This window comes from Rhinolophus sinicus, linkage group LG05, assembly GCF_036562045.2.
Source record: "Rhinolophus sinicus isolate RSC01 linkage group LG05, ASM3656204v1, whole genome shotgun sequence".
NCBI lineage: Eukaryota > Metazoa > Chordata > Mammalia > Chiroptera > Rhinolophidae > Rhinolophus > Rhinolophus sinicus.
In genome coordinates, this window is record NC_133755.1 from 30110494 (window position 1) to 30132013 (window position 21520).

Here is a 21520-nt window from a genome sequence, read left to right on the forward strand (position 1 = left end):
TTTTGCTCCCACCTAAGTTGGCTTCTTGCATTGTTGTGGTATTTATCTTTTCAGTCTTTTTTGCCGGCCTGTTAGTGTATATATATTTATAAAAATGAGATCAATATACTTGTTATACTACAATCTGCTTTTTTCATTCAACAGTATATTGTACAGAGAGCTCCACGTTTATAAGTATTGATCTAAATCATTTTTCATGGTTACACATCATTCTGTTGAGTGACATATAGTTTTGAGGGAATAGCCAAAAAGCTATTAGGTGTGTAATCTGAAGTCAAGAAAGAAGTTTGTATTGTGGATCAACTGCCCTCTCCCTTCCATTGAAAGAATGCTGGTGTTCAGGAATTTGGCTCCACGCCTCTGAAGGTGGGGTTTCAACAATTCTTGTCGCATATTTCACTTGATAGCTTTTATCATTTTAAAGTGATTAGATATTGGTGGTAGTGTGACATGATTCTAGGCAGAGTCCTAGAATCTCAGAAATGATAAATGATAGTAATAGGGACAAGAGGTTGGAACACGGGATTCATTCCATTTTGGTGGAAGCTGACCATCACGTTTCCTTTGAATGAAGCCGTGTTCAAATTGAAACCAGTTTTGAGAAGTTTAGTTAGCTGTTTTGTATTGAAACATAATATTATGAACCACTGCGTGTTCCTTATGGAATTAAATAAACCTCTTATCCATTCTTGTTTTTCTAATTAACGTAATTTTGTTACTCCCCTTGTTTGTATTGGAAAACCAATGGTTAGCAATAATATAAAACCATGTAATTTGAATAGAATATGATCGCTTTGAATTTAGTTTGAAAGATTGAATATAAATTTTAAAATCCATGGAAAGCACTTAGTCCAGTGCTTAGTACTTAGCAATTTCTCAGTAGGTGTTAGCTTCTTTAAGAGGAGAGAGAAATAAAAGTAGATCCAATTTTTAAGTAGATATTTCCCTGACAATAAATTTAAATATAGTGTTAATATTTTCTACCACTGATAACTCTTGTCATACCCTGTAGTTTACAAACACTTTTATATGTTAACTCATGAAATCTTGGGGGATTGTGATAGTTATCATAATCACAGTAGTTAATCAATAAATTTTTGCTTTCTATGAGCCAAATGTTATTCTAAGCACTTTACACTTTTAAAAAACTCATTTAATTTTCACAACTTAATAAAAGGTAGTTAGCATTATTGTTTTTAACAATAATTTTTCAGGGTTGCCATTTAACAACATGAAGCTATCTGTAAATGTCGAATGAATACGTACATCCTATCAGTTGGAAAATTAATTGATGATGCAAGGACGATTTGCAAAAAACCAAAAAGGGAAGAATCTTTTTCAATTGCTGTATAAAAATTACTGAAATGCTCATATTTTGAGTTTAGGGGAAAGTCATCTTTTTGTAGAAATAGAAGCAGCATCATTGAAATGACACATGCTGAGGTGTAAATGTAAATTATTTCCTTTAAATATCTTTGGATATTTAAACTTGTTGAAACTATCTTTCAGCTAATTTGTCAACTAATAGGCTGTATCTTTTATAACTTCTAAAAATCTAATGGAGATTACATATACTGATTAGGAATGACTAAACAAACAGTGCTCATGCTGTTGTTACCAAAATAGAAAATGGTTAGAAGGAACTGGATTTCTAAAAATATACGGCATTGATTCTGTTTATTCATAAAATTGCTTTAAAAAATCATTAGTGTTCAGTGAAGCTTGATTTTTGAATATCTATGGTATAAAGTTTTTGCTTGACCTCAGCATATGTGGTAAATCCTGATTCTTGTGGAATAGATTGACTACCTTTTTTTGCTATTTGGAACCATATATGTGTGTATATATTCATACAGCCAATGCAATATTTCTAATATTAGTGATTATGAAATTTTTGGTGGGTTTCATTAAGGAATGAAATTAGTTTGGGCCATTTTGGAAATCCTCATTCCCCTCTCTCCCCAGATATCAAAAATCTGATAATATACTCATGATAGTTCTTCCTACTAAAGCATGAGAGTCTGTGGAGAGTTTACTCTTTTTGAAGCCTTCTTAAGACCCGCCTCCACTGCCTTCAAACTTTGCTTCACTAATTTTTAAGAAGGAGTGACAGAAGTTCTTCAAGGCCTGCCTGTTTGTTTTTGTTTTTTTGGCTGTGTCATGTAGGTTCTGAAACGGTAGCAAGTCTGAACCAAACAATGCCTGCCTGGATTCTGGTTATAATTACTGAAAAGACTAGAATAGAATGGGTATGGCCTTGGCTTTTTTCACTTGGGTTGGCAAACCCCACTATCACACAAAATAGCTACCAACTCCATTGACTTAATTTTTTAGAGCGGTGAATAGGGAAAAAAGAGCTTGAAAAAAATCACTATTCCAAAAACAGTTTCACTCCATTCTAAGCAGCTCGGTTAAAGTAATGCACCTATAGGAAAAGTAATGAGAAAGTGTTTTAAAGTTAGTGCTAATACATGGTAATAGAGAGTATATATTCTGTGCTTCCTTTTTAATATAGATCATTTGTAAAATCCAGTGTCTTCAAAATTTATTATATCTGACTACAGTGTATCTCAGCCATCCACTTACATCCCATTGTTTTTTGCTGTACTCAGAACAGTTTCTAATTTAACTGTTTTCTTTTCTGCTTGTAGTTTAGTTTGGTGTCTTGGTTATCCTAATTAACAGTTTTCAGCTATATCAAATTCAGTAGAGATTTTAGTAGCATTGCTAAATGCAGGTTAATTAGCTGGGGGAAAATTGCACATTTGTTTGGGAGGATGTTTTTGGCTTACGTCACTTCAGGAATATCCAATCTTGAGTGGGAAATAGTTTAGAAGATTTAATATGTATGAAGATATATCTTCAATTCTCAGATTGTAGAATAGTGGTGGGTAAGAATAAGTATACAGTGTAATCAAAAGCCATAAAATAATTACAGGTCTGCCCATACCTAAAGACCTTGTTCTTCATGGTATGCTTCAAATAGTTCTCTTTGGAATGAAAATAACCTGTTGAATGTGTACATTCTGTTTGATTAAATAAACTATGATTGCTTAATGTAACCAACTCTGTTTTGAAGTAAATAATAGAAAGTAGACTAGAGAAATATAATTATTTTTCTTTCTTTCTTTAATGTACAGGGAAGTCGAGATAACATGAGTATTGTGCTAGTTTGCTTTTCAAATGCCCCCAAGGTCTCAGATGAAGCAGTGAGGAAAGATTCAGAGTTGGATAAGTACTTGGAATCACGTGTTGAAGGTAAGAAAGATGTCTTTTTTTTTTTTAAAGAAGGAAAGGAAAACTATTCTTCCTTGTTTATCAAGTAGTTCTTTTAAAATTTCCTTAGAAAAAAACAAGTATTTCAAAACAAGGCCTTAAAAAGCAAACATCTATGTGCCTAAGATTTATTATCACATCTTGGACCAATGTGTGGGAATTTATTGGCAAGGAGAAAGCAATATGTCTGTTATACCACCAAAGAGAAACATAATTTGAAAATAGTCTGTTAAAGCTTACTTTGTTTTTCTTTCCCTGATTACATTTTTAGTAGGAAGTGAAGAATCCGTTGAATTTTGCCTCAAATTTAGAACACCAAAGTGCTATAATTCCACTAACACTGTATCTCCCTTCCCAAGTTAATTATAGGAATTCATCACCATTCTTTCATCATACCGATAGAGTTAACATTGATGTTGTGAAAGATTACTAATTTCACTTATTTTTAGCTTTGTTTTACAGTAATTTTAAACTTACAGAAAAGTTGCAAAAATATTAAGAGAACTTTCATATACATGTAGTACCGTCTACCTAGAGTCACCATTTGTTTACATTACACCTCATTTGACTGTTCACTTTCTGTAGCATACTTTCTGATTCATTCCCCCCTCTTCTTTTCCCCCCCACCATATTGCTAATTTTTTCTGAACTAATTGAGAGTAAGTTGCAGATATGATATCTCAGTACGCCTTAATACAAAAAGGACAGTATCTTCAAAACTGTACTACATCCATCAAAATTAGGAAGTTAACATTGATATAATATTATCATCTAATCCATAGATCCCATTAAGATTTCCCCAGTTGTCCCAGTTACGACTTTCATTGGTCCAGGATCTAGTCCAGAGCATGTGCTGCATCTAGCTTCCATGCCTCTTTAGTCTCCTTCCCTGTGAAAAAGTTGCATTGTTTTCTTGTTTTTACTGACCTTGACATTTTTCAACAGTACAGGTTAGTTACTTTGTAAAATGCCCCTCAGTTTGGGTTGGCTGATGTTTCCTCTTGATAAGATATAGGGTATACATTGGCAGAAACACTTCAGAAGTGATGCTAGATCCTTCTCAGTGCGTGGTGTCAGGAGGCACACCATGTGGTAAATCTTAATTTTCATCACTCGCTTGAAGTGTTCTCTTTCAGGCTCCTCCATTGCAAAGTTAATTAAAATGAACAAACAAAAAAGTTAATAAATATGTTCTACTTATTAATAAGTGTTCAGTAGGGAGGTTCTTTGAGATTATGTTAATAACCTATTTCTCAAATTTTCACCTACCAGTTTTAGTATCCATTGGTGGTTCTTGCCTGAATCAGTTGCTACGAGGATAATAGGCAAATGGTGATATTCTAATTCAGTTATTCTTTTTATATGTATTAGTTAGAATTTTACTGTAAAGAAAAATTTTTTTCTCTTCTGCCCATTTGTTTAATTGAATCCATATGTGAGCATGGATTCAGATTCCTATTATATTGTGTTATAATCTGTTACTGTTACTGTCATTTTGATGCTTATATTGTCCTAGATTTGGCCAGTGCAAACCCCTTCAAGCTTGCTCCAGTGTCTTTTGACCTGTCTCTGTAATTCCGTGAGCAGTTCCTTACTTTCTGGCATAATGAAATACTCCAGGCTCATCTTCTATTTCCCTGCACCAACCCTGAAATGAGCCACTGTTCCAATGATCTCTCTTTTAATTTTATTTTTATTTAGGAATTGGGATTTGTGCATAAGGTGTGCTGCTGGGGTATTTCTGTTACTATACCCTCTCAAAAGATAGAGCTGTTCCCTGCCTCCCTCCTGCTCTCCCTCCCTCCCTGCCTTCCTCCCTTCCTGTCGGGATCTATCTGGTCTATCCCACCAATAACTAACTCTTGTGGAATACAACAGAGTTCATTCTAGTTTTCTCTCTTCATATTTGTAACTCTTCTCCTACAATGAAAAACCTGGCTCCTATTATCAAGCTAATTTGTCACTGCTAACCCTTGTGTAGCTGCCTTACTTACTCTGCAGTGGCTTTCAACCCCATTCTAGGTCACACCCCCACCAGTACTAAAGCTTTGCTTACTGTGCTCAGCTTGAATACCTCATGCTGGACCCTGCTACTGCCACCATTGTCCCTTCACCCTTGTAAGCCTCACATTGTTTGGCCTTATCGAAAGGATTTTTGGGATAAAAATCCATTATTCAAGAGAGGGAGGGGAGAAGCTTTATCTTTAATATAATTGCTGATGTGTTTCTGTTTAGATCTATTCTTTTTCTTTTTTCTCCTTGCTTGCCTTCTGTTGGGTTAATCAGCATCTTCTGTTCCAGTTCATCTCTGCATTTGCTTATTAGTTATACATTCTTTTACAAATTCATTAGTGGTTACCCTGATAAATTGACAATGCATGTTAGAGAGTGTGGCAGGATCCCCAACTTAATGACTACATTTTGATTTTATGTGTGGTGTTTAGAAATAAAATTACTTTTTTTGAAGTTATACTGTGTTTCCCTGAAAATAGACTGGGATTTATATTAATGTTTGCTCCAAAAGATGCATTAGGGCTTAAGTTCAGGGGATGTCCTCCTGAAAGATCATGCAAGGGCTTATTTTCCAGTTAGGTCTTATTTTCTGGGGAACACGGTATCAGTTTTGTTTGTTTGTTTTAAGCTTGATGTCATTCTTACAAAGTTCTTTCCTGAATTCAGGATTACATATTGACCTATATTTTCTCCTAACACTTTTATGGGTTGATTTTTTTTTTTTAATAGTAAATACATTTGAATAATAAAATTAATAATCATGATGTCGTAGGCTTGTAGAATTTGGTCTCTTATGAGTCATGTTTTGGATATAGTAGCCATAGTAATTGGTGAGAGTTTTATGAGGTGAAGATTTGCAATTTCAAATGTGTAATTGCCGCAGGAAAACTGCGTGCATTTGCAGGTTTGGCGGGGGAGGGCAGATTTCTTAATGGAGTTATATTGCAGTAGAGACCAATTCTTTTTTCTTTTCTTTTTTTTTTTTTTTTAAGTAGAAGAGTAAAGCAAGCAAGCAGAGGGTAGCAAGGAATACTGGTTAGGAGGGTCTCTGAGAAAAGAGATTTGAGCAGATACCTCTGTATGGGAGAGAATGGTTATCTGGGGGAAGAGGATTCCTGGCAAAGGGATCGGCAAAGACTGAGAAAGGAACGTGTGTAGAGAGAGTGACGAGATTAGAATTAGCTGGTAGAAAAGTGGAAGGCTAAGGGAGGCTGCTCAGCAGCAGATTGTGGAGGGTTTTACAGACCAAAATTAGGACTTGGGAGTTTATTCCAATGGTGATGGGAAGTATTGGAAGATCTTGAGCACTAGAGTGACTTGATCTGACTTTTTTCAGAGGCTCTCAGTTATTGTGTGAAGAGATTGTAAAGACGGGACAAGAGTGGAAGCCTGGAGACCGATTAGGAATCATGCATTAGTGTGGGTGGCAGATGGTTGGGGGTGTTGCACTGCAGTGAAAACTGGTTGGCAGAGTGCTAGGCTGAAGAGGTTCTCAGCTGGGGGAGATTTTTAGCCCCCATGAGTTGTGTGGCAATGTCTAGAGCATTTTTGGTGTCATAACTGAGGGGATGCCACTGGCATCCAGTAAGTAGAGGTCAGGGATGTTGCTTAACATTCTGCGATGCACAAGATAAACCTCCACGACAAAAAATCAATCGTCCATGTCAAAGTGTCAGTAGTGCGGAGGTTGAGAAACCCTGCTCTATAAAGATACAAGTTTAAGGTAGAAAAATTATACTCCTGCCTTTGTGAAGCTACAGTCTGTGCTACAGTAAACACTGTGTACAATGGGAGTGTGTTGCAGTGTGCCTACTCCAGGCGTGACGTGGAAAGTGGAAACCTGAGGGATAAACACGGGTTAACCATTCAAAGAGATTGTTGGTTGGATTGGCATAAAAAGTGATTCAAAGCAAGGAAAAAGTACATGTGAAGATCTAAAAGGAGAAGGCTTCTTTGAATAGAGCCTGTGGAGATAATAGCAGTCAGGGGCAGAGCTGAAAGGGAGTAAAGTTTAAGGTCACAGTGAGGCTTGGTAAACAGTCAGATTTTGCATCTTGTGGGCTGCTTTGGACAATGCTCTTTTGTTGTCTTAAAAGTAAGTTGCCATTGTCTGATTTTTGAGGAGTTTATGTCTTGATACTATCCAAATAGTCATGGTTCAAAAATCTGTTTTCCATAAATTATAAATACAAAAGAAACACGTAAATGTTTTGTTCTAAGCATTAGCAAGTTCTGGGATTCATTTTCCCTTTTTACTTTTAAATAAATTGTTGTAGAACATAACTATTTAGATGTCAAAAAACCTATAAAACAATTTTTAATTTTTCCTCTTCTCCTTATAATTTTTATCCATCCATTGCTTTTATTTTCCTATAATAGTATTAATAGTTTTTATAGTATTTTTACATAAAGTCAGATCAAAAGTGTTTCTCCATGTAGCTGTACTATGTTCATAGGGATTGTTTTTGGTGCTTATATTATTTCATTCAGTGGCTATACCAAATTTAACTGTCCCTTTATTGTCGAATATTTAATTTGTTCCAGTTTTTCTTTTATGAATAATGCTGGGATGAGCATATATATGCAAATCACTTTATATTACCTTTTTTTGTTCTGTGTGATGTTTGCTTTTTATATTTGAACATAGGTACTGGCAAATAGTACACCCCCTGTTTTCACTTCTTTGTGAATACTGAGTTGATCACATTAATTTAGGAACTTTTTTTAAAAACCTACAGAAATTATGGAGAAGTCGGGTGAGGAAGGAATGCCTGATCTTGCCCATGTCATGCGCATCTTGTCTGCGGAAAATATCCCAAATTTGCCTCCTGGGGGAGGTCTTGCTGGCAAGTAAGTAGAACAAAAAGAACTTTGAGTTTGTTTATAATTAATAATTAAAAGTTTTGGGTAAGAGGTACATCAGTTACCTAAAGATGAAATGGGTTGATGGTTCTTATACTAGAGAAGATCTATTTTATCTAAAAGAGATTGTTTTTAAAGGAATTATTTATCATACTCTGAGGATAAAAGTCCTTCTTTCCTGGGTAAATAAGAACAAATGGGTTGTGCGGGATCAAATTCTGAGTGAAATGTAGAAACTATGTTTTTGGCAAGTATTTAATGTCACAGTTAATTTTTGAGTGTAGTCAAGATGTATTATTTTAAATACCAGGAGCTTAATAATTGTACTTTAATGAAACTAAAGCTAAATTATTTTTTAGGCGCAATGTTATTGAAGCTGTTTATAGTAGACTGAATCCACATAGAGAAAGTGATGGGGTAAGTTTTATTTTATTTCTCAAGCATTTTTAATAATTTCATAATATAAACACTAGATACGAATATACTCACATAATGAAATCTTTAATAAATTACTACTGCTTTTATTTTAAGGAGTCAGTTAAAGTTTAAGGAAATGTATTGCAATGGAGGTAGAAGTAAAATTCTTTTTTGTAGTATGTTTGTTGTCACTTAATGGGTATCAAATGCCTTTTTGTTTGGGCTGTACTTATTTCCTCCCTGTATGTCTGCCTTCTCTTTCTCCATTAAATCTTAATTTTGAGGCAAAGAATGTGCTTTTAAGTATCTCAGTTTCTTCTTTTGCTAGCATCACTGGAAGTTAGTGATAGTGAATGAATTGTTAATTTAATAACCACACCTTTCAGTGCCCTTGTGTGCTCAGTTGAATACCTGAGGATAATTTCTTTCTAATCTCATTGTGCTGTGGGTTTATGTGTTGAACTGAGATAACCATTTTTGTTGTATGCTGCTGTGCTTCATCAGAGCAAATCTCTTTAGCCCTTTACTTTCCTTAGAAATACTGATAAGCTGTTAGCTGCTTCTCTGCAGTTTTTGTTTTATTTACCAGGAGATAAAACAGTGTTGTTGTTTTTTTAAAATTGCCCTAAATTTCAAAGATAGTAAGTCAGATAAGTATTTTCTCAAAGGGTTTTTAAGTTTTTGGACATCTGAAATGAATAACTTAATTTTTAACATGTATGCTTCAAAGATTTAAGGGAGCCAGACTTAGTAATGAGCTTGCTGAGGAGAAACAGGCTCAACATCCAAGTCTCCAGCTTCCTTTGGCAGCCACTGGTAGCAATTATGTATCATCTCCGTTGCATCTTGTTTTCCAGATTCATTACTTCACAGCAATATCATACTGTCTTTTTTATTAACAGTAAACATGTCCTGTCAAAAAGGAGAGTTTTATAATTAATCCATTTTAGTGAATTGAGCGAAAGTGATAGCTATATATTGCTAATAAGAGAATTTATATCTTGATCTAGAGCAGTGATTCTGAATCATGCTCTTGTGGCAGGTACCTCAAAATACTAAGAATTGTATCCAAAGCTGTGAAAATTGATTTTAAAATAAAGATATGTGATACATTTAGAAAATTCTAAATCAAACAATTGAGGATAGGATGTTGACATAACTAAAAAGATGGTGGTAATTGGCAGGCAGAGTGAAGAGAGTCTTACCTCTTCAGCTGGATTATAGGTTCCATATAGCATCTGCCACTGTGGTTTGAGAAAATAAGCCCTCAAAAGTTAATTATTGATACATTTATTAGACATATAAGTATTCCTGTTTCCTCATGTATTTGAAATGCAACCCTAGTGTGTGATCTTAAAAAATTATTTCATTACACCTTGCTGAATTTCTTGCTCCAAAAAGTTGGCTGCTTTTACTCCAAACAAGATTTTTAAAGTGTTTTATAGCCCTAAGTTTCTGTTAAACATATACCAAGGAGGACTTTTAAACTTTTTTTTAAAATAGAAAATACTTATACAGTGTAGTTTTATAGACAGTGAATGAATGGGCAACAGAACATGAAGTTACGGTGAAATGCTGAGATGTAAAACTTGCCTTAAGTATGATTATTATATAACTATATAAATTAAGGAGATGTATACTTAATTACCTTCATATATAAGCTTTCTATTAATATCGGCAGATCAAACAGTGACAATCTACCATGTAGTGAATTGATGTGGAGAGCAGACTACAAAACATAAGACATGGTCCCATCCCTACTCTAAATGCAGCTTGCAATATAGATATAAACACAGAAGTTAAATAATAAAAATGTTCCACATCCTTTAGTGAAGTAAAAAGAAATGACAAAATCTAGGTTGTGATTATTTGCCATGTGACTTGTATAGTGATTGCTGGGAAAGTCAGATTTTCAGAGAAAAGATAGGATTTGAAGAATAATTTGAGTGGCAGAAGTGAGATGAGGAGGGTGATTGTTCAGGTGGAAGGGGGAGAGCCAAGAACAAAGTAAAGGCTATCTTTGACAGAAAGGACATCATGTTTACTAGCGCACAGTACTGCTGTGGTGAAAAATAAGAATTTGGGATATCAGAAGTAGTTTTGAAGAGACTTGGAGAGGCCTTTTGAACTTTACATTTTAGATTGAAGAGCTGCCATATGTTTGGAGCATAAGAATGATAGACTCAAAGAAATATCTGTAGTATTTTAATCTGTTAGAAATATGTGCAGTATTAAAGAGATACTGGAAGTTAAGTAGTTGTGAAATAATTAATTGCAGAGATCAGGTTGATAACTGTAAATTCATTATTAGTAGACACATACATGGGTTAGAGAAACTTCCTATTTACTATAACAACTTAGCTTTTGCAGCCTGGAATCTTATTTTGGGAAACATGCCTTTATCTTTTCAGAATAATCATAACCTTGGAAAAATATTGAACCATAATCACAAGTAGCAGAAATGTACTAAAAAATACAGAAGAAGCAGAAAAAAAGGAAGAAATTATACATGTTTAACTAAATTACTAGCTCTCACCTTGACCTGCTATAGAAGTGAAGTAGGCGCGTCTTGACTTCATTAGATCTGTGCCATGTGGAAGATGTCGCCAGGAAGTACAGTGGCAGGAGCTGGTAGTTAATTTACAGAATGGGAAAGAGGAAAGTGTAGAAATTCAGAGGAGATGACAATTGGGGGGGTTGTATAAAATTAAATTTTTTAATAAATAATTTTTTTAGGTAACTTGAAAAAAAGAATGCTAGTGAGAGTTAATCAGAGATTCATTTAGATTCCTAAAATGTCTGTAGCAGAAATGTAATTGTTCTGCTGTAAATGCCTATAAGTAGTACCATTAGAAATAGGGATTCATTCATTTTTCTTTAAAAAATCTTTTGGTTAATCTTTTGCTTAAAAAACTGAGTTGAATGTGTCAGAAATTAATTAAATCATTAAAATATATTCAGAAAGTCCACTAGGGTAATCTTATTAAGTTGTTTACTAAATGTGTTTCTTAGTTCAACTTTTTGGAATATGCTGTCTTTTTAATGTAAGCAATATTGTATTTTCCATACTTTTAAAATCAAAATCTATAGAAAAGAATCTATAATAGCAGGAATTCTTAATGAGTGTGATTTCCCCAAAACGCTTTTGCAAGTATATTTATGTGTGTACATATATGCTCTTTAATGATGAGTATGTCTATGATTTTTGTCAGTTCCTCAAAGGAGTCTGTGACCCCAAAAGAATAATCACCTAGAGGACCAGAAAAAGTAAACTTCATTTTGCTATAAGTTGTTCTTATATTAGGCCAAGCTCTGAGATCGCCCTCTTTTCCTTCTTCTAAAATGCTAGTTTGTGTTTTTTAACTAGAATATAAATTCTATGAGATCTGAATCTTCGTCTGATTTATTATGGCTATGAAGTCCCAGCACTTGACAGCAGTGCCTGGCATATGGTGAGAGCTTAATTAATACTTGTTAAATAAGAATAACATTTCTGTTTATTCATTTCTAGTTGTAGTTTGCTAAGACTATCCTTCAGTCATACAGTTAAAAAAATAATTTGAGTTTGATAATTAATATGAGAGTAGTTTTGAACTTTATATTTTCTATGCAAAAATGTAAAGTTCTTTCCCTCAAAGAAGACTTATAATGCTTTTGAATTAGTATACCACTGATCAAGTAGCTGTGTGAGTTGATGATATTGCAAGGGTAAAGGGGGAACGTGCGCGCGCGTAAAATCATAGGTAATCTCAACACCCTTCCTATGAAGAAAAGACTGAGAATCATTGAGATGAGGTAGCTTGCCCAGGTTGCAAAGATAAAATAAATAGTGTACTCAGATTTGAATCTTAAGTCAGAGTGACTCCAAAAACTCTTCTCTTTACACCTTTCATGCTGCCTCTAAGAGATTACATATATATATGTAGCTGTCTGTCTACTGTCCAAGAAAAATCATTTCGTATTCTTTGGTGAATCTCATGTTTAATAGTCTTACGCTACTCTGTTTTTCATGAGGAATATTTTATAAAGTTGTTAAAAATAAGCAGTTAAGCCTGGTTTCTTAGTTATTTTTCACTTAAATATACATTTTTATTTCTCCTAATCCAAAAACTTTTTAAGGTATTTGGATTTTTGAGAATGGGAAAAAGAACAAAACCCCCAAAGAATGTCCACATTCTGTTTTCACATCAAGTTTTATATAGTCTTTTAACTTTTATTTTAAATAGATCAATTACAATAACAGTAGCTGCTTTTTACATTTTTGCATCCCAGTTTTAGGACTTTATGAATACTAGTTTTATGTAAATTGTTTCTTGCTTACTTTTTAACTGGTCAAAGCATTTTTTATGGAGAAGACCTACATTATTTGAAAATGGACTAACTTTAGTCACTGTTTTTTAAGGTATGATTTGACATCTCTTAGCCGTGTGGTTTTGACAATTTTAGTGACTCTTTAAAATTATTTCAAATTCATTAAATTTTACATGATCCTTACAAATAACACCTAATTTATTAGATTCTTCATTAGTCATTGTTAATTGTATTTCATGAAATCACATTGGAGAATCTTTAGTTCTAAAAATTATTTTTAGCTGATAGAGCATAGGACTCCACAAAAAACACAAATAATACATATTAGCATAATAAATATACTAGTATTCTTTTTTCCACTGTTTTTAGCTAATCATTTGAAAAATTTTGCTTATGTCAACTGAATTTTTTAAAATTCCTACAATTAAGATTAGCTAGTGAAATTTTATTTTTTAAATGTGCTTAGACCTTTCCCCCTTTTGTTTGCTTTGTTTGATTTACCTAGATTCCTGTGTCTTATTTGGTATATTTTCATTAGAGATTTGATTTTTAAGCTCTGCTAGTCTAGATGACAGTAGAACCTTACAAATAGAAACAGAGGAAAATCCTAAATTCCCCTCTCTGTAATTGCCTTAAGTTTATTTTGCTGAATAATTTGAACCATCCCATCTATATGATTTTTTTGTCCTGTAATTTTATTTCTGTTTCTATATCAAGGACATATTCTACAGACTTTAATATGAAGTAATTTGTGGTCTAGTTCCAAAATAATTTAAACCAGTATTTATTTAGAGTCTATTTATCTGAGGCACTTACTGTGCAAAACTGTTCCTTACCATAATACATTCAGAAGAACACTGAAAAGGACATAGATGTTAATTACATCTGTACACAAATCTGAGCTCTGTCACTTACTAGCATTGTCACCCTGACAAATAAATCTCTCTGAGCCTTAGTTTCTTCACTTAGAAAATTAGGGCTTCAGTGCCTATTACTTCGGGTACCTATGAGGACTAAATGAAACTATATATATATATATAAAATTCTTAGCACAAACATTAATTTTCCTTCCCTGTGTGGTAGGGAGGATACTGAAAGTAATATGAAATTATCTTTACTTCAATGAGTTTATAAGTCTAATCGGAGAGACTTGCGAACAGTTGCAAGGTGGAATTAATTGCTATGATAGGTGTGTATACTTGATGTGCTATATATGTATGAATTCAGGTAAAGAAAATGCAGCTAAATAATAGGTTCCTTTTCTGATATTAATGAAAATCCATGAGTGATGTAATAGTATTTTGAAGAATCAAATGAAATGGCTGGGGAAGAGGTTTCACCCATCCATCATCTGTCCACCACAATAGGGAAATGTAATTTGCTGTCAGATAAAATGACATTTAAATGGGGCCAATAGCTGGAGTTCTTTTCAGTTTAGTGGTTCTATGATGCCAGCCGCTATAAATCCATGCCTACTTAATTTATAGATTTGATTGTAATGTGTTTTTTCGAAAAGCAACTACGTCTCCCCAACTATTGCTACTACAGCAGTTTGCAGGAACATAGATGATTACTGTAATAATAAAGGTGTCAGATGGAGAGTGAGAGGCACTTATCTTTTGAATTCCACCAAAATTGACTGAAACACAACCAATATAACAACCTTTGATCCAACCTTATCGATAAGTCCAAGTAAATAGAGTTATACTGTTTAGTCTATGTCTGTGGTGCTCAACCTCGGCTGTATGTCAGAATCACGGTCAGACTGTTTTAAAAAGTCACCCAACCCCCCTGAATTTGAATATCGTGGGATGGAACTTTGGTATCTGTATAAATTTGAAAGCTCCACGGGTAATTCTGATGTGAAAACCAAGGTTGATAATCACTTACACTATGTGTGAGTCAACTGCCCACTTGAAGCAGATTTTTTTTTTTTTTTTTAATGTCCTGGAAGTTTTTTTTTTTTAAAAGGGAGTTGTTGCTTTGAAGTTTTCTTGTGGAGGGGAGGAGCCTTATGCCCGTCATTAAAAATTCTTTGTGATATACTCTCCAGTAGAGAATTGCCTTTTGGAAGATCTGATTAAAGACTAATAAGCACTAATTGTTCCATCTTAGCCTTTCCTGGATAGATTCAAATGAGAAACTTTATTTAGGGAAACATGTTTATTTAGTACAGAAGAAAAGGTAAGGGGGGAAAGTTAAAAAAAAAAAATCCTTAACAGAGCATATTTTATTATTTCCACACAATAAATTTTGAAAATTAGATAAAGTTATTTTGACAGTTAATGTGCTTAATGTAGAAAATTGGAGAATTCAAAGGAAAAAAAGCATCTGTAACTTCATTATGCATTATCATTATTTATATAGTGCTGTGTTTTACCAGGCAATTTATATATAATATATATAATGAACAAATACATGGACATACACAAACAAACACATAAAACATATGCTTTACACACTATTATCTCTGGCTTTTTGCCGCAAGTGCACTTAAAAAAAAAAAAAGCATTCAAGTACTCTCGTTTTTCTGTAAACATTGTCATTTATTATGTGGTTATACTAGTGTTCATTGCAGAATTACAGAGTAACAGTCTCCAAAGATGGTTAAGAATTTCTCTCAGATCATCTGTATTAGTAACCTTTTTATTGTCCCAACATTTTATGACGAAAACTTCCAAACATACAGAAAATTGAAGTGATCATAGTGAACACCTGTATACATACCTTCTCTCTATATTAAATAATTGTTAACATTTTACCATATTTGCTTTATCTCTTTATACATGTATGTGTATAAAGAGATACTTTTTTCTTTTTTTGGCCAAACCTTTGATAGCAAATTGCAAACATCATAATATTTTACCTCTAAATATTTTGGCATGTACCTCTTAAGAATGAGGACAGTTTTCTACCATGTTTCCCCGAAAATAAGACCTAGCCAGACAATCAGCTGTAATGTGTCTTTTGGAGCAAAATTTAATGTAAGACCTGGTCTTATTTTACTGTAAGCCCGGGTATGACATGACATGACATGACATGACATGACGGGTATAATATAATATGATGTAAGACCGAGTCTTATATTAATTTTTGCTCCAAAAGATGCATTAGAGCTGATTGTCCAGCTAGGTCTTATTTTCGGGGAAACACGGTACATAACCATAACTTGTATCTAAGAAAATTGATAGTAAATTTTATAATATCTAACATCAAGTCCAAATTTTCCAAGTTTTCCCTAGAATGATGTTTATAATTGTTGTTTTGAACCATGGTCTAATCAGGTTGTGAGGTTATCGATCAAGTATATTAAACAAGCCTTTAATCAAGCCCCCACTTTTTCCCCGTTGACACTGAATATGAAGAATCTGAGCCAGCCTTTTATAGGATGTCTTACATTCTGGATCATATGATTGTTTTCTTGTGTTGTAACTTGATCCTCTTTTTCTGTTTCGTGTAAAGTAAGATTTAACTTTATTAGGTTTATATTAAACATTTTTGGCAAGAACCACAGGGACATGGCTCTGTACTCCTAATTCATCACATCAGGAAGCACATAATGTAAGGTTGTCTGGCTTTTAGTCTTTCAGCTTAACTATGATCAGCTTGGATTTTAGAGCTTGTTCTACTAATGAGATTACAAGTAGCTACTACTGTTGTAGAAACATGTAGGTTCTCCAAAATTTAATAAAATATATAAAGGATAAGTAGTTACTCATACCTTATTATAATGTTTAGTATAATTTGTCTATTTTTATCTAAAGATATATTTTATTAAAATAGTTAAAGGAAAAAAGTAAATAAAATTTTTATCCACAAACCCTTTAATTTCCCCAAAATCCAGTTTAAGCTTATATAGTTTTACGTTTTGTATCTTCTCTCTTACCTGTCATTTAGCAGAAATGATGAAGAAACTAATGTTCTAATGGCTTGCTTTTCTGTCCTTTCCTATTGCTTTACACACTAATTTCCTTTTATACTAAATCATTATAGCCAATTATTGTTTTTTTAATAAATAAGTCAGTTTTAGGAAATGCTAATGTTGCTGTTGAATTCTAATAGCAGAGTAAATTTCAAATTAAACTTAAAATTACAATGTGATATAAGACGTAAACTAGTTAATGGTAATTGCTAAAAATAACTTGAGATATTTCAGTTGGAAATTTTTATTAATTGACACAAGACAATACTTATTTAATGAAATGTTCTCGTGTGTAGACTATATTACTCATGGTAGAGAAATGAGTGTTTTGCTGTGATATGTTATGAAATACATGTGATATCCTAGTTTGTCTACTGACACTGGGGTCTTGAATCTTAAAAAAAGGCCTCCGATGAAGCAGAGGAAAGTGGATCACAGGGAAAATTGGTGGAAGCTCTCAGGCAAATGAGAATTAATCATAGGGGAAACTACCGACAACTTCTGGAGGAGATGCTGACTAGTTACAGGCTAGCTAAAGTAGAGGGAGAAGAAAGCCCTGCTGAACCAGCTGCTACAGCTACTTCTTCGAACAGTGATGCTGGAAACCCAGTGACAATGCAGGAAAGCCATACTGAATCAAAAAGTGACCTTGCTGAATTAGACAGCTGTAATGAAGATGCAGGGACAAAGATGGGTGGTGGAAAAATATGACTACTTCGTGGTGATATTTTTGTGATCCTTTGATTTGATGGTTTTTTGCTTAGGAAGTATAATGTATGCATTTATATAACCGTTTTGTTATTTGAATCTTGGTAAACTAGTTTTATTATATTCATTTATAGCCTTGTTTTTTAAGAAGGCCTTTGCATACACCTTTATCAGACAGTTTAAAATTAACTATTTATAGTACTTTGAATTTAATAAAATTATATGTCATTTCATATTGTATGCCAGAGTTGTGGCTACCAGTTATTGAAGTCAGTAAATTCATAGTAGATAGGATTAGAGATTACTGATTAGCGAGATTAAAATGTATTGTGGAAAAACTTGTTAATGTAGAATTATACTATTTTATTATTTTACATATTAGTATACTTATAGTTAGCTTTGTAATAAATTTGTGTTTTCTTTAGTAATTTTAGTTCTTCAAAGAATGGCAGATGTTGGTCTGTAATTTTTTTTTCAAGGATGATTTGTGTGTTCTTTGACTTGTTTATATTTTACATCTCTGTAGTTTTATTTTTAGAAGTTCTGAGCTATTGGATGTGTGGTTATTTTTCCTTTCTCTGTATTCTTTATGAAACATAATTTTTGAAAAACCTGTGTATTATTCATATAGCTTTGGTTTGTATATTCTGTATAGACTAACTACATACATCAAAATGTATGTCAACCAAGTGTTTAGAATGAATTATAAGTGTTTAAGTCCAAATAAAGCATGTGATGTGGAATAATCTATGCATGTTGTACTTATTTTTAAATTATTTTTAAAAAAAACAACAGGCTTGGTATCTTGGAAAAATACCAATTAGAAATTCGTTTATATTTATGTAAAATTTAGAAAATGTCTGGCTTGCCCTTTTCCATTAACTAAAAAAAAATTTAGAAGTCTTGCTTAAAGTAAATCAATTCCGTTTCTTATCCCCTTTTTGTGGTACAAAATAGTAATATTTGGACAGAATGGACACACATAGACATGTCAGAAAATTGCCATGGTGAGCATTTTAAAGATTTCAAGACTGTCAACTTCACTGCAGGTGTTCATCAGATATTAATAAACGCAAGAATTACGGGGTGTTTTAAATAGTGCAGATACAAGTTTTGCCTTTGTTAAAATGGATATTTAAAGTACAGATAACTGTTAGTCACATGGGAAACCATTTCTTAAAACAATTATTTTGTGAATGTAGACATTAACTTTTCTTCTTTGTGTTTATATTTATAATGTGTCTAAAGTTGCTTAAGATACCATAAGTTGAAATTTCGGAATCTTCAGAGGTTGCTGATGTTTCAATCATATTTTTCTAATGCTGGAATACTTTTAAGTGGTGTAAGAGGAAGGCATTTGGTAGAGAGGGGAGAAAAAAAGCAGCCAGTTATCTATATTGTATCCATGGGTATACACACAATATACAACACACACACCTCTCTGTAAAAGTACCTTTTCAAGCGAAGGTAATTTGTTCGTCTAATTTTGTTTTTTTGAATTCAATCCAACCTGGAAGTGGTGTAGGTAAATAATAATAATAATATTCTTCCTTTTCTCTTCCTGTAGGGTGCTGGAGATCTAGAAGACCCATGGTAGCCTTATAAACCTTCTAAAATGCTTTTGATTCTGAAAATTGGGGGAAAAAACTTTTAATCACAATTTTCTTCAATACAAGGGAAAAATATTCTTGTGGATTTCCAACGTTTTGTGATACGAGCCGAAAATCATTAGCATTTCCCATCATTTGTTCACATTTGTGTTTTCTGATAATGCCACTTGTAGCATTGCCTGTACTGCAGTATTTTTGCCAACCTCAGGCATACTGGTTACATCTGTATTGAACTTGTGGCCCTAGAAACCAATGGAGTTACTTCACCACAAATAACTATTGGGCCTGAGGTGCATGGGAATATAGTTAGCTGTTCTCTGAAGATACATTATGTTTTTTTTTTTTTTTTAAACAAGACACAACATATAAGCATGTAAGAGTAAAGAATTATATGAGATGTTCCTTTTTTCAGTTCACCAAGTTGGAAGCCTTTTGCAGCTCTGTGGCTTGAAATTTCATTTGAGCAATTTACTATAGGATATATTTATTAATTGTTATTTAATTTTTTTCCAATTTTACCTGTATTACCAAACTGGGTTCTCCAATAATGTCCAAATTGTAATGTTGCCTGCTTCAAGATAAAGTGTATTTGGCAATAATATTATAAACCCTTACAAATTTTATGCATGTATTTACTACATCCTTCAAATCTCACTAGAAAATCTTTGAAACCAAATGGATTAATTTATGGCTATTTATAATTTGCTTTGACATCTCACTGCTGCAAATTTTTTAAATGATGAAATTTGCCTTTATAATGTAAATTGTGATTTTTGTTTTACATGTGGGTTTCTATAGTTTTAATTTTTCAGCTTTTAAGATACAAGTTTTGTGTAATTTGGTATAATTTTTAATTGTTTATGTTATTTTAAAAGCTCAGAATATCACATTGAAATGACTATAAATACATTTAAAATTATCTATTTTAGATCTAAGGAAATATTACAGAGATATTTTCATGGGTTCAGTAACCTTTCATTTTATAACATTGGGCACGGTACAGAGTGGCTGTCACATGAGGTACTTGAAGATTATTAGTTTAATTCTATTTTTACAATAACCTTGAATTCTTTTTGAGTTTTGCATGTATCCTATTAATGCTGAACATGAGAGTAAAATATTTATCTAAAAGAAGCTATTGGGGAAGGAGAAGCAATGAATGTATCCATTCGTACACGGCTTACATGTTGTGGATGCTTTGTAAACATTTCCCTATCTGTTTAAATTGTGTTTCAGCAAGATATAATTGCCCTTGTGTGTAATTAAAATGAGTCATCATCTGGTCCTAAGTGAGATGGAATTCATGGTATTTTCTGTAACATTTTCCTGAAGCTGTTTCTGGAGAGCCACACATTTGAATTCAGACAGCTTCCTTGATCATTTGATTTATCGTGCACCTGATTTTTGGTCTAAAAGGAATTATTGCCACGATATATTTTATTTATTCTTTAGATTTTAGCCTTGTAAGTTAAAGTGCTTTACATGATGATGTTAAAAGCTATTTGTCCCTTTACTGGGTTTGGGGGGCTGTTAAAAGATAGGGAATGAAGAATGCAAAATGGTTTATTGTTCAAACTGTCCACTCTGATCCAACCCTGTACTGACAGTACCTTTCCAGTATGATATTGTGATGTTTCATACAATGCAGTGAACATAACCAACTTGTTACCTAAATAAAGAATTGATAAAAACAGTGTGACACATTACTATCTGGTATGATTTTTTAACATAGCAGTCCAGTTTTGAGTGTTATTTTAACCATTTTATATAGTTAGAATATTTATTGTGAAATGTTTCATACAAAACTGTGTAGGTAAATTATAATCCCAACGAATCAACCAAACTGTATAGGACAATACTAATTAACCTCTTCTCACTCCCAAAACATTTTCTATACCACTTTTAAAAATCTTTCTCTGGGGGCTTTAGTGGCCCTTGAAATACAAATGATGTGTGAGTTAGCAAAAGAAAAACCCATAGTCAGTGTTTAAACATCTGAGCGCCCTAATCCAGCTGTTGTAAAATATTTTGGTCTCAGGACACATTTAAATCATTAAAAATCCCAAAGTATTAAATACTTGAAGTATTAAATACTTGAAGATCCCAAAGAACATTTGCTTTTGTGAGGTATCTGTTGGAATTTATTGTGTTAAAAATAAAACCATTGCCTCTTAACATAAATAGCATTGTTTATAAAAAAAAAATTATTTTCCAAATCTAAAAAGCACTTGTTTCTGTTTTTCTAAATCCTTTAATGTTGGGCTCAATTCTCGTATCTGCTCCTGCATTCAGTTTGTTGCTGTGTGGTGCTTTGAAGTATATGAAGAAATCTGGCCTCACATAAATACATATTTGGAAAAGAATATTTTAATAGATTCAGATAATTGTGGATATTCCTGAT

At 33.1% G+C, this 21520-nt stretch overlaps 1 protein-coding gene across 4 annotated transcripts in view; it reads left to right on the forward strand.

The window, feature by feature from the left end:
* Positions 1–20825, forward strand: part of PPM1B (protein phosphatase, Mg2+/Mn2+ dependent 1B) — a 63368-nt gene extending 42543 nt beyond the window's left edge. The window contains exons 3-7 of one of the 4 annotated variants that reach the window (XM_074331936.1): positions 3141–3258; positions 8028–8139; positions 8511–8568; positions 11936–12020; positions 19077–20825. In XM_074331936.1, coding sequence (XP_074188037.1) covers positions 3141–3258; positions 8028–8139; positions 8511–8568; positions 11936–11986 — 339 coding nt within the window. In that variant the 3' untranslated portion in view covers positions 11987–12020; positions 19077–20825. Of the gene's footprint in view, positions 1–3140; positions 3259–8027; positions 8140–8510; positions 8569–11935; positions 12021–17206; positions 18260–19076 lie in introns of those variants that run through there. The other 3 variants (XM_019748623.2, XM_019748624.2, XM_019748622.2) reach the window with 3 other exon arrangements.
* Positions 20826–21520: the final 695 nt, after the last annotated feature.